Consider the following 14667-nt stretch of genomic DNA (forward strand, 5'->3'; position numbering starts at 1 on the left):
TCACTATAGAATATATATTTTTATAGATTTTCTATGTAATTTATTTTTGACTTTTATTATTGATCCTGAAAGTAGGACTAAGAACAGACCAATGGAATGTATTAAACATTTACTCCTAGAAAAATACCTTATGTCCTTCTTCACTTATATTTATTAAGAAACCAGGTAAGGTAACATAGCATCTCTAATTTACATTAATAGAAATCAATATTGTGGAATTAAATTGCATACATATCAAGAGATGTACTTAGAGTGAAGTATGAACATATTTTACACTTATAAATTTATCATGTTGGGATCTTTCTACAATTCAATTTGACCATAGGACTAACTCACTACAAAAATCCAATTCCTCAAGTAAAATGCTTTCATAGCAATAAACACGATGAAGAAATCTCTAAGCACCCTCTACTTCATCTATCATAACCATGAATCAATAATAATTATAGTAATAGTGCTGACAGGCATTCTTCTAGCTGATACATGCATGCATACATACATACATACATACATACATACATACACACATACATACACACATATACACATATATGCAATTTATTCTTCGCACTAATTCTATGAGTACTTTAATACTCTAATTCTCATTTTCCAGATGAGGAATCCAAAAGAGAAGATAGTTGGAGTCACGAACCTGTAATGATGCTTCTGATGGGCTTTACCAGGGCAGTAAAGCCGGAGACTTCCGGCTGTCTATGCTCCCACATAGGCTGCCATATAACCAGTCCACTGGCCAGCCGGAAGGTGAGGTCAGATTCCTGGGGACAGTGGAGATCTGCATTCAGTAATTGCTTTGTATCAGGGAACTAATCATCTTCCACAGACATTTCCAGAGAGACTTGCTTGGCCAAACACTCAGATGAATGTTCCTAAGCAAACCAGTGATCTTGTTAATACTACAACCAGGGTAGAAATTACAGTGACTCTCTTCATGGAAAATGAAAGATTAATCAAACGTAGCTTTGGGAAAAGCACGGAACACAAACCATTGCTTTGTTTGCAGTGAGGGAGATCTGTTCATTTCCATAGCCTTAAGAGCTCTCTTCATGTTCAGTTACAGAGTCATTCCTCTTAATTATGTAATTGTCCTTATTTTTTTCCCTCAGAAGGCGATATCCTCACATCCTGGTTACTTTGACTGCCTAGTCTCCACTGTTTCTCTCTTTCTTGTTTTTCATAGAATTGGACAAATATATTTTGATTGTTCATAGTGAGTGATATCATAATGATCTCTCAACATTAACAATAACCCTTAATTCTTCCAGGCCAGGACTAGTTGAAGAATTCCCAGCACTGCCACAGCACTCAACACAGATGGGCCATTGTGTGCAGAAAGATATGCAATAAATATCTGTTAAATCTGATGTGTTTTACAACCCATTCCCTTACTGCTTACTTGTAATTGAAAGCATCTTCCTGAAACACATCCTATGTTTCGTTATTGCACCACATTGAGAGGCTTAAGTATTTGAAAATGCAACCTCATATTGTTGAGGTTTGAACATGTCATAAGATTGCATCTAAGACATTGCTAATAAAAAGTGAATATAGAAGCAGGAAATATGAAGAACATGCATTAGTGAACACATCTGAGACCCAGGAATTCACGAAAGGACAATGTCTTGCAACCCTAATGTGTGTTATTGTAGCAATTTTGGGAAGTTTTAAAGCACAGAGGAGGCTTGGGTCTCCTCTCACTACCCTGTGATATTTTATAACACTCCTCAAGAACCCTCTTATGCAGCCATAGTTGAAAACCACTGAGCTAGGAGAAATCAGCTCAGAGGGACTGGAAAGATAGAAGAAAAGTGATTCAACAAATAGCTAATCAAGTCTACTGAATAGTAAGAAGCCTTCAGTTAAAGGATGTTGACAAACTTCCCAGACAAAGGGCTGGAGAAATGTCTTAGTGGTTAAAAGCACTTGCTGCTCTTCCAGAGGCCTGGGATTCAGTTTCCAGCACCCTTATTGGGCACCTCACAACCAGACTGAAAACCCAGTTCCAGGGGATGTGACACTCTCTCTTGGTTTCCAAGGACACTACCACCTACACAGTGTACATACACATGCTCAGGTGCACACACATACAATAAACAAATCCCTTTTAAAATCCCCTGATAAATTCACATTGTTAGAGACTTGGTGTCCCCATTTCATTTCTGTTGTGTTATATAACAGGAAACATGACCATACTCAATTTAGAGGAAAAGGTTATTTGATTTACAAATCCAGGTCGCAGTCCGTTATTGAGGGTCATTAAAGGAAGTGAAGTAGCTACTCACATCCCATCCATAGTCAAGAGCAGAGAGGATAAACACAGCCTCCCTGGCTTGCTTGCTTTCTCCTGTTTTACATAGTTCCGGATGGCCTCTCTGCAGAATAGTGTTGCCCATGATAAACACTGAGCCATCAAAACAATTCCCCAACAGACGCACCCATAAGCCAACTTGATCCAGACCATTCGCCAGTTGAGGCTTTGTTCCTTAGGTGCCTTTAGGTTACAGAAAGTTGACATTTAGAACTAACCAGCACGTGGACTCTGGCCCCCAAACATTGATCAGTTCTCCCTGGCAGGGCAGCCTTGCCAGGTCACAGAGGAAGAGGATACAGGCAGTTCAGATGAGACTTGGTAGACTGAGGTCAGATGTTAGGGGAGGAGGGCTCCCTTTTCTGAGGACTAGGGGAGGGAGGGAGAAGCATGTGGGAGGGAGGGATGGTGGGATTAGGAAGTGATGAGGGAGGGGGCTACAATCAGGATGTAAAGTGAACAAATTAAAAATAAAAAAAAAATAGAGACTGACTCTGACATGAACTCTGGTGCCCCTTATTTGACTACTTCCCCTTGGTGGGGAGGCCTGGTGGCACTCAGAGGAAGGGTAAACAGGCTACAAGGATGAGACCTGATAGGCTGGTCCCCTTCTGTCACAGACCTAGGAGGAGAGGAATAGGGTGAAAAAGCGGGAGAGGGGAATGGGAAGATACAAGTGAGGGGATAACAATTTAGATGTAATCTGAATAAATTACTTAAATAAAAAAAATAGTTGCGCCAGACAATAGCAAGCCAATTCAATCACTGTTTTCAAACACCTGCCTTAGCTATGGCTTCTGTCTATGTTAGTGGGTTACTTTCAACATATTCTTAAGTTGTCAGAATGCATGGTCCCTGCTACCCTAATTTCTCTGTCTGTGGTGCTCCCAAGTATACACACACAATCAGAAATTTGATACCAGGAGAACACTTTTTAAAAATTAATTAAAAACCAAGGAGAAGGAAGATTTAGAGGTTCCCAAGGGGGAAAAGCAGGTGTAAACATGGACAGAATCTGCCTCTCCACTTTTGGGGCATTTTTCTCTATTCCACTGAGATCTTTTTCCTATGATATTATTAAGCAATTGTATTAACTGGTCACTTAGAGAGTCTTCACTGAGCAACTAGCAATTTAAAAAACATAGACTTTACACGTGGATTTTGTTCAAATCCTTTTGCAGCCTTGCATTTTGCTTTATCTCCCCTTATTTCTCCAAGACTTTAAATAATGCCTCATATACAGTAGACATCCAAGAAATATTCCTTCAAAAATAAGTGTCAATAAGAGACTTCATAGTTTAACAAATGTATTTTATTTTCACGGGTTAAATTTAATATAAAATAAATGATATATTTGACATAATCTTTAGACTCATGATTTTAGGTGGATTGCTTGAGTGAATTATAAATTAAAGGAATAAAATATAGGCAGTGACTATGTCTTAAAAGTGAGTAATGCTAATTTGTCCATTAATTCATTCAATAAATATTATCTTCTAACCACAGATGCTGTGTTAGTTTCTGTTGGAGATTGGTCTGATGTATTTTGATGCTAGTTTCTGGCTTGCAAGATCTTTACTGCCCTTAACCTTGCCTCTCCGAATGGCTGAATAATATACCTGGGCAAGGCAGAAGGAAGGGGCAGGCAGAGAGAAGGTTCCATGGGCTTTGGGAGAGAGAATCTTGGGGAAAAGGAGAGGCGGGATGGAGGAAGGAGGAGGAGAAGTGCCCTAGGATAGGAATAGAGTCACGTGGGCCCAGAGGAGGAACTCTGAAGTTTCTCATGGAAGGAGACGGAGAACATTAGGAAGTATTTTGGGATTATGGATGGGAGGTAGCGCAAATAGAAATTATTAGAAGCAGACGGAGTGCGATGGAGACTGGGAGTTATTGGAGGACAGCTTACAAGGTAACATCTGCCTTACTCCAGGTAAAGGCTTATTCTAAAGCACAACAGGTAGTGTTTTCATTTATTGCTAGCAGGTTAGAAAATGTTGCCATAATAATAATTAGCCTAGTAATAAACATCTATTAGGCCATACTTACAAATTAACCTCAACAACTTTCCATAGACGCAACTATCATTTCTACCTTCAAACCATTTACAAACTAGTAAGAGATGACATATAAACAGACTAATTGAAACAATGAACATGTCTCTACAACATTACTGAAATAGGAAAGAGTGAGAGTAGGTTTTGAAAAAAATCCTAAAAGATTTGGATGAGCAGGTGTTTTCCAGGCGGAGGAGTAGACTATGCAGTGTTCTGGGCAGACAGACCTGCACAGAAAAGCCTTAAAAACCACAGCGAAACATCTAGCTCATGGAGACAGGAAGCCTTTGGCCTTGACCTGGGTCGGAGTTTGAAGAACAGAGGGCAGGATTGTACTGGTAAGTGGCAGAAAGAGGCAGAAAGGATACAGGAGGCAGATAGACCCCCAACACAGTCCTATAACCACCATGTAAATGACAAATCTAGGGTGCTGGTCTCAGTCCAGACCAATTCCCCATCACCCACAACTTGGTGACCTATGGAGTTATTTGTGGATGTAATAACTCAGGGAGGAGAGGATGTGATGGACACTTTGCAGGTATATTTGTGGTTCAGTGTCCAGCAACAGGATTATTGTGCTCCAAATGCCAACAGTGTCAAAGCCAAGAGACAGTAATTTATAATCTTATATCCCTAGTGACTTAGAAAAAAATCACTCTGAGAGAGAGAGAGAGAGAGAGAGAGAGAGAGAGAGAGAGAGAGAGAGAGAAAGAGAGAGAGAGAGAGCGAGAGCCTTGAAGGCATATTTATTGACTCAGCAATTATATTTTTATAATATCTAGAACAAAACAGCAATGAAAATGATGCTACAAAATTTATTCTAGCAATATAGCTAATAATAGTTATTTACAATTTTTCTGTCACTGCACCGTGTCCTTCTATACTGACTCCTTGGTAAGTGCTCCAGGCCACTACTAAAATTTGGAGGGCTTCCAGAGAGCATTTTAATCCTTTCATATCTGCTTAAGTGCATTTAGCATCTCTCTCCCATTAATACAAAATGCTGGTAGCAATAAAATACTAACACTCAAACAACAAAGCTTTGTTGATGTCCTTCTATGTTTTAGGTTGAGTACTATGACTTGTTTACTCCTCCAAATGCTCTCAAATTTGTCATAGATTTAAAAATAAATTACTCAGTGTGATACAGTAACCATTGCCAGGCACTGAACTCAAAATGTAGTGTCATTTGTTTCTAAGTCTTGAAGTCTCCACCATGTCTTCCAAATAACATTGCAGCCACTGTAGACATCCGTTTCTCCAATTCAGATGTTATTTGTTGACCCCTGGACATCTCCATGGGCTGTTTTTTTGAGAACTATTTCCCTTGTCTTCTTCATGTTTAACGATCATGTACCCACATTCAATGGCTCCTGGTAACATCTTGGGTCTTCTCAGTGAGTCAGTCAAAAAAACACTTAATGAGAGCCACGCACTCATCTGGACACTAGAAATATGATTGTGACTTAGGAAAAGAGCATCCCAGCATCTCTTCATTTAGAATTTCTCTTCAAGTATGAATAATGGACATTAAAGATGTTCTCAAACACCTATGATAACTCCTGGCAGCGACAGTTGCTAAGCCAAAACACAGGGTGAAATCCTTGTGGTGCAAAGCAGTGAAAGAACCTTATGTGTTGACATCTGACAGTGACAAGATTACAACTGGAGGGAGATAGATAATCACATGAGGATGTGAAGAGAGAGGGCAGGAGTAAATGCTGCAGGGGAAAAACAGTTCAGAGACCTGATCATAAGAATAAGGTTATGAATGTCTGTACAGTAATGCTGAAGGAAATGAGTAAGCTGAAGAGGGAAGCAGAGGTCAGGGCCTACAGGTCCCGTAAGCAGGATGGATACGACCAATCTCAATTGAAGAAATACTTTCGATTCAGTGACTCTTATTTAAAAAAAAAAAAAACCTTTAGCATTATAAAGCTAAATCTTTTAAAACAATTTGATTGAACAACATTAAAAAATGAATGTGTTTAACAAACAATGCTTTTTCTGTCATCTCTTTCCTAGTAATTAATAGTCCACCCACCTTCATATACTGATGGCTAAATGGCATAGTTATTCATTATAGTTACAATACTGAGGAGCGCCTAAGCACATGAATAGTTTCTCATCTCTTGTCTTGTTTCTGAAATGGAATATAATATGTACGTCCTCGCATCTATTTTACAGCGTTGGGGGGTATCGATGATTTTATGAAAATGAGATATGAGGCAAAATGACATAACCAGGCTCATACATCTAGAAAATTACCATACTAGGTATAATATGGAACCCTGTGCTTTCTATTTTATTCCTTGAAAATGCTTTCAGATACAATTCCAATTGTTTTACACCACTGTCAAAAGGCCTTCGCACATAACATTGGAAACTTCTGCCTCAGATCCTGTATTATGATACAGGTAGTTTCAAAGGGCTATGGACATAGAGAGAGGCTCGTGACTGTCCACATGGAGAAGGCGCGAGAAACAGCTTCACGGGAATGATGGGATTGCAGTTGCGTTTGAGAGGACCACGAGAGGAAGAGAGGACAGAAAAGCATGCAGAGCAAACGCCAAGAGCACTTCCACAGAATGGCTCTTGTCACTCCCGGAGCTGGACCTTGAGGTGGCCTGTTAGAGACTAACAGCTGAGAAACCAAGACAAGACTCTAAGCTGTAAATCATACTTGGACGTGCATAACACATTCAATTTTGGAAGCACCGTTGTCTGATGCTTGTAAACACGCTGAAGGGTTTTGAGTAGGTAAAGGGTATAAGGAGGCTTGTGGTTTCTTAAAGTAATAGCCAGTGTTTCAGGTTACCAGGCTGATGCAACATCATCCAAAGACACAGGCGAAGAGATGTGGAAGCATCCTCGGATGTTCATCTCACTCATTTCTATCCCACCACATCTAACATTAGCCTACTGTTTACCTTTATCCTGTGCACCAGAGGAGCAAACAGAAACACAAAGAGCTCCACGGTAGCCATGGAGTTCTGGAAGATCTTCCTTCTGTTGGTCTCTTCCTCATCATTGGAGGTACTTCGGCAAGGCTGCCCGGGAGAACCCTGGTTTTCAATCTGGTGGATGAAAGCGCTGCTGCTGCCACCCCAGCTGGAGCCTCGGTCTGTACCCCCAAACTGATCACTGTTGCAGTCCTGCGGGGCCTCTAGAAGCATCCAGTGCAGGGTGTGAAGGAGTTTTGTCTCAGCAACACCCAGTTTATCCTGGTGGCCTGCATGGGGTAACCACACAGCCAGGTACAGGTAAATTATCTGACCAGAATATGGAGGTACAGAGAAAAAAAGAAGTTCTTCATAGGAGACACTATCATTACTCCAAACTTCAAGCAACTAGTATTTATAAGGCTCATTTCCACTTGGGGCTCTTTCTTACTGGCCACGATCTCTCCAGAACAGCATGCTACCGTATGTTATCAGCATGATTTTTAAGTATTTTACCAAAGAGGCCTGCCTTATCATGATGAAAAGTATAGACAGTGAAGATTAAAAACTATTCTATTTTAGGCCTGACCTGAAAAGGGCCCTATAATATCAAAGTAGAAACACAAACAAAGGGAGGGAATGAGATGAAAGCTGAATTCCCCAACATAGAAGAAATGGCTAGAAAATATTACTTAGTGACAAAAGCAATTTATCATCTATAAATAGGTATCATATGTCTGCCTGCCTATCTATCTATCTATCTATCTATCTATCTATCTATCTATCTATAAATAATACAATGAAGCTGAGAAAATGGCCTTACAACAGTGGTTCTCAACTATGGCTTGTGACCCCCTTGGCAAACCTCTATATCCAAAAATATTTATATTACTATTCATAACAGTAGCAAAATAATAGGTATTAAAGTAGCAACAAAAATAAATTCATGATCAGGGGTCACTACAACATGAGAAATGTATTGGGGGTTACTACAATAGAAAAGTTGAGAACTACTGCCTTAGGAGACTAAGCCAAGTTCATGAACCATTTGCATTAGGAACTGGAAGGATAAATGGTAAGTCACAGACCGGGTCAGAGTATTTAGTGCACCTGACATTCCTGATGCTGTTTTAACATTTGAGCGGAGAGTACTTCACATGTGTAAAACTACAAACAAGGAAGCCTGGTCCCTTTGGTAAAATGCCAATAGTGATGGTATTGATAGGGATGAAATTCTATGATAATTATGTGAGATAATGCAAGCAGAGTGCTCAGAAGGGTAGTAACTACTTTACATGTGTTCTTGTACACGTCACACATAAAGGAAAGAATAACTGAACAATGCTGGAACACCCACCTAGTTTGTTCCTGTTTGACAGCAGGGTGGCAGTGCAGTGGAGAACATGAGGAAGGGCGGCCTGCACCAGCTCCCACCTGGAAATACTCTGGATGGCTTCGGAGAGGGCTGGGGAGAGGCCATGCAGTTTGTTTTCTACCAATACTCGCTCGAAGGACTGCAGATTGCAATGTTTAGGAAGCATACAAAATAAAGAATTGGAGACTATTAAAATTAATGCTAAAACGCTACATATTACAAAAGATAATCACAGAGCTCAAAATTTTTTAGGGGGCACTCCCGTATTTGCCAGGCGCACATTGACCTGCAGTGAGTCAACCATAGGTCATTGTTAACTGCCAGTTTGTAGGCTTTCGAGCTATAGGGTATATAGTCTGCGTTCTGAAATCATCTGTGTTTTTATTTCTGTTAAAGCATGCTTCTTCAGGTATTATATAACTGTTGCACTCATAGTGTTTTGCCTATTTGTACTTGGCAACCTTGAAAAAAACATCTCCCCTATCTTGATGAGTCTAAAATTCTGAATGTAAATCAATATCTGTCATATCTCATCTCTATTAAGCTAAAAATACCTATCTAGACATAAAAATATCTTAACCCCTAAACAACTAAGCTTAATTTTAAAACTAAACTATCTGGTCTGTAGTTTGTTATACAAATGTGTAATAATATAAATGTATATGTGAAAAATAATAAATTGAACAGCATGTCCTAAAATAAATAAATAAATTGTTTTAAATGTCAGAAAATAGGCTTCTTCACATAGCAACAGACTTGGTGTCAAGATATTATATGTTTAATATACTTATAATACTTTCTTTAAAAATGTTGCTGAGTTTCAGGCATCAGCAACATGTAGGTGTAGATGTGACACCATGTGAAGGCAAGACTGCATGAGCTACCACTGTCCTCTTAAAAAGATGCCCCCAACTGACTCTGAAATGAACTCTGGTGCTCCATATGTGACCACCTCCCCCTGGTGGGGAGGCCTGATGGCACTCAAAGAAAGAATAAGCAGGCTACCAAGATTAGACTTGATAGCCTATGACCATATAGTGGGGGAGGAGGTCCCCCTTGGTCATAGACCTAGGGGAGGGGAATAGGGTGAAAGCAGGAGGGAGGGAGGAATAGGAGGATACAAGTGATGGGATAACAATTGAGTTGTAATCTGAATAAATTAAGAAAACTAACATTTTTAAAAATTAAATAAAAAAAATGTTGCTGAGTATTCAAAGTGGCTACCATAACTCTAGGCCAAAACAAAATGTGTTTCATGAAAGTATCTTGAGAAATGGAATTTATGTCAGTGTGCTCAACAGGTGCTAACGGAGATACGAAACTATTTCAGAAAAATCTGATTTGAGGCTACTGACTCATTTCATCTTTAAAGCAATGATGCAACCAAGGGATTCCTTAACTAAACCAGGAAGGGAGAGGAGAGAAACAGCCATCAAATGAGTCGTCTTTGCCTCTTGTTTTAATAATTTTTCTATCCCTGTCTAATAGGTGTTCCGAGAGCTAAGAAAACTACAAGAGACAAGTTTGACCCACACACCTTTTGCTTTGTTTTCTCTGTTAAGGGTAGAGAGTGTCTGTTTAAAGTACTGACCAGCTATAAGAACAAAGTCAATGTAGATTTAACTCATAAGAATGTGATTCATGCTTCGGAGCCCTGACTGGTCAATACACTTGAGTGATTGTCTTGTAGAGGCTGTAATATAAGCCCTGCATATTCTAACTGTATTATTGTAACTATTAAGATATTTGGCAAAAAGTGACTTGTTACTGGGATCATCTAATGAGAACTATTTCTTTTCTTACTAAAAACAGATCAAAAACAAAAAAATAATAATTTTTATTAGTGAAAGGTACACAGATACATCAAAAAGGATGAATTGCTCAATCCCATAACCTCAAAGAACTGGGTAGTTGATGCCATTTCTTCTTAAACATTGCTAATGTAACTTTCTTTAATAACTTTTGAAATTCCATACTTGTGCCCTATATTGTTATCAATTTGCCTCATTCTCTATTTATCTACTTACATGCCTGAAACCGAACTACTTGCTATTTTGTGAGCACTTTAAAGATCATCATATATATCTTTACCAAGAATAGAAAAATGTCCTGGCTATTTTAAGCTCTAGTGAGTGCCAGTATAGTTTAAGGAAGGTCTTAAAGTGTCAGGTTATTGAAATGACTCAGATACAAGAAATTCCATCAATGATACTGTTAAGAAAGATAGGTTTCAAAATACCTTCTTGACAACTCAACAAAGCCAGTGCCTCCATGTTCCTGTGTGTGTGTGTGTGTGTGTGCGCGCGTGTGTGTTTAGCTTCCCAGTTGATTTGCATCATAATTTGTCGATTTTCCACTTCAGAAGTCCATACTAGAGGACCATCCACACAGCTACTTATAAATATGTTTGGCAGCGTGGAAATGGGCAGCTTTCCACTTTCCCAGCATACTATACGGAATCTAAAGCCATTCATGGAGCTGTTAAAATTCATTTCACTTTTGCTTCATAATTTTGTGCCTTATTTTCTCAGTTTGCAAAATAGGTCCCATAAGGCAATGTGATTCCTTTAGAACCTCAGGACAAGTTTGCTTCATTCTGTATAAACATTGCCAGCACTATTTTCACGACCTGCAGAATGTGTGCAAGACATAAACATACAGAATTGCTTATTAAGTACTCCACAGTCATTCGTTGTACAGATGATGAGAACATAATGGTCTCTGTTTTGTTGAATAATTATTTGACTTCTAATCTTCCCTAAAAGGTCCTCTTGGGCCCAATTCTACTGTCGCTGCCTCTCTTCCGCTGCCCCCCTCAATCCCTCCCATTCCTCTAGCTCCTTCCTACTTGATGCTAAGGTCCTTTGTAGTTCTCTCTGCTCTTCTCTGAAGACAGGATTCCTTCCTGCATCCCTTATGTCTTTGCCCAAGCATCACACTAGCAATTAAGCCTTATCCACCCACTGCCTATAAAATAAAACCCCTACTGTAGTTCTAATATACTTCATTACTTTTCTCCATAGTGCTTCTCACCGTCTATCATATCTATATCTGTATCTATATCTGTATCTATATCTATATCTGTATCTGTATCTATATTTATATTTATATCCATCTGCAGGCTTTCTGCCTCATGCTAGCACGTAAACTCTGTATTTCATTTATGTCTTTGCCCTACCCCAACAGTATAGAACTATGTCTGGTACATGGCAAATACTCACTGATATTTGTTAATTTAATTAACTTGTGGAGTTAATATGATTCAGTCCCTCCTCGGGTTATATTATCACACACAGAGAATATGAAAATAATCATTAAGTGGTGAGGAAAAACCACATACCACACAAGATGCTTCATATTGCTTCCCCAGTTTAGGCCTCAAAAATGCACTGAAAAAAAAAATAGTAAAGGCTTTTGTTATAAACATGAGCAAAACTATTTTTTAAAGCATGTTTGTGACATATTGTTCACCGAGTAGGGCATGGCTCCACGCAACTCAGATTTCATCCTTCCTTATAGCTTGTTAATGAGCTGGGGTTGGACAGATGACGACATTTGCCTTTACACATTAATTACATACATGAAAAAGACGTGGCCTTTTACAATTGTCCATGCCACGCTTACTTTGTAGACTTTTACCTAACCGGATTCTAAATCGTCAATGGTCAGGAGGGGCGCATTCCTCATGAATGCAGTTATCTTAAAAACTGAAGAGAAAAAAAGAAAAAGAAAAAAGAAAAGAAAAAAAAAAAGCGCACAGGTCTGGGTCATAAGTCTCACCAGCTAGTTCCATGTGTACTCAATCTCTAGAATAACAGGAAGGCCCTTTACTGTTTATTGGCAGGGGTGTCAGGCCTGGCCAGGTGAAAAAAAATCTATCAAATATCATTTTGCCCAGGGGCTTTAGCCATGAAGAGGATGCTGACTAAATCCAAGCAAAAATGGTTAACAAGTGGGCACAGCAGATATGCCAAACAAGCTAGAAAACAACAGGTCACCAGGCAGGGATTACAGCAGGAGATGGAGGGGGAATTGGAGGCGAGAGCGGAACCAGTCCCAATTACCTTCCTGGCTCCCCGCCCCCTCTGCCCAAGGTCTCTGCCCTCCCACCCCCTCAGTGATGTATATATGTATTAGAAAACTGCCAATCTGCTTGTTGTCAAACTTCAGTGAGAATTTTTTTTTTTAATGCGTGCTTTTAAGTGGGTTGCAGAGGGCTCGCTTTCCACCCCTAGAGACGTTGCTAACTGCAGGCTGCGGCGCGGCCTCAGTGGCTGGGTGGTTGCGGTGGCGACGACCCGGCGACCCCGAGCGCACCCTGCCCGGCGCCCCTCACCTGGTTTGCCGCCACAGGAAGGTCTGGATGGGCAGCGGGATGCCGCGGCCGCCGTCCTGCTCCTGGCCCTCGGAGCTCTTCCTCTTCACCATGATGGTGGCTCCCGGGAGTCCTACCGCAGAACCCAGCGCGGGTTCCTCGCCGGCCGCCGCCGCCGCCGCCGCCTCCTCCTCGTCGCGCTGCTCCCCCCAGCTCTCATCCCCTCCTTCCCCGAGGCAGAGGCGGCTCTCCTCGCCGCCGGCCCCCGGCTCTCGCCCCTTCCCCCAGCCCTCCCCGCGCGCGGAACATGGCTGATGGAGGAGGGGAGGGCCGGAGGAGCGGCGCGGCGCGGAGGGGGGCGCTCGGAGCAGCCGGCCGGCCCGCCGCCCCCGCGCCCTGCTTTCAGCACCTCCCACTGTGGACAGCGGCCCGCGCGGGGCGGCCCAGCCGCGGAGCAGAGCAGGGGGCCGGGGCTGCAGCTGCGGGGTGGCCGCGGGAGTCCACGCTCCGCATGGCACGGGCACGCCGGTCCCCCGCGCGGCCTCTTCGGCACCCAGGGTTCTGCTTGCTCCTCTCGGAGTGCACCCCAGGAGTGTCCCCTGTCCTGCTTCCTAACCTCTGCGTCCTTAGGACTGTCGACCTCTGGGGAGGAGGAGCTTTGGAGAGCCGCAGAGCAGTTGCTAACTCTGGCATCATTCGCACCTCTTGCAAAGAGGTCAGCAGTCCATCTCGGGTTTAGCAGGAGGAAATCACTAGAAAATGAAATCAGGGCAGGAGGCAGGCTGGGAAGTGAGAGGGAACTGAGAAGTTTTCCTACGTGAGAATTTGTTTTGTACTTGTAAAACAGGCTTGATTTACCAAAGCAGGGTGACACAAACTAACCAGTCCTGGGTTTCAGGTAGTTTCAGATCAACGTTGAATTACGCGAAACATGATTTATTATAAGTCAGTCAATGCATTTTGGTGGTCTTGTTCACTCTGGTGATTACTGCCATTTTACTTCTGTGTATCAAATGCCCACATAGTTTATAGCTGTGTTCCTTTAAAAAGTATTATCTAACACAGAGACAAGTGGAGTGAGGTGAGGTGACGCAGCCTGACTACAATGCCAATGCTGTATATGTATCTGCCTGCAAACAACCAAAACAAAGGAAACAAACAAACAACATCAAAATGTAGGCTAACCCTTTTTGGACAGAGATATGAGTACAAACATGAAATGACGGTCAGATCTTAGACCTTCATCTTATGAGACAGGACATGATATTGTCTGAGAACAGCACATATACCCCATATGAAGAAAATTCTTTGATACATAGTGATCTTTAAGACCCAGAAATAAACTTTTCCTTTACTTTCTTGAAGATATTGCCTAATAAGGATCTAAAAATTTTAGTAATTACTTTAGTATTGTCTTTTTGGGGAGTCCAACCTGCTGTTAAATTTTCTGCTCTCCCCCTGTCTCAGTCTTCTGAGGGCCAGCATTATGGAAGTGCATGCCCAGAAAAAAAATAGATCTTAAAACAGACAAAGATAGAGACTAGATAAAATGTATTCAATGAATATTTATTAAGTATATTTATACACCAGGAAACTGTATCTATGTTGGTAGTGTTGAAGGGAAGACAGCTGCACGCAGGGAAGAGTTTTATAGC

The 14667-nt window shown here is 41.2% G+C and overlaps 1 protein-coding gene across 12 annotated transcripts in view; it reads right to left on the reverse strand.

Moving 5' to 3' along the window:
• The window catches only part of UNC80 (unc-80 homolog, NALCN channel complex subunit), a 184662-nt gene extending 171323 nt beyond the window's left edge, over positions 1-13339 (reverse strand). For all 12 annotated transcript variants that reach the window (XM_084778985.1, XM_084778984.1, XM_084778990.1 and 9 more), the window contains exons 1-5: positions 13034-13339; positions 12038-12086; positions 8680-8836; positions 7311-7612; positions 653-776 (exon numbers count right to left, since the gene is read on the reverse strand). In XM_084778985.1, the coding sequence (XP_084635111.1) occupies positions 653-776; positions 7311-7612; positions 8680-8836; positions 12038-12086; positions 13034-13125 (724 nt within the window). In that variant the 5' untranslated portion in view covers positions 13126-13339. The remainder of the gene's footprint in view (positions 1-652; positions 777-7310; positions 7613-8679; positions 8837-12037; positions 12087-13033) is intronic.
• Positions 13340-14667: the final 1328 nt, after the last annotated feature.

The sequence above is a fragment of the Acomys minous genome, assembly GCF_964271855.1.
Source record: "Acomys minous genome assembly, chromosome: 4".
NCBI classification, from domain to species: domain Eukaryota; kingdom Metazoa; phylum Chordata; class Mammalia; order Rodentia; family Muridae; genus Acomys; species Acomys minous.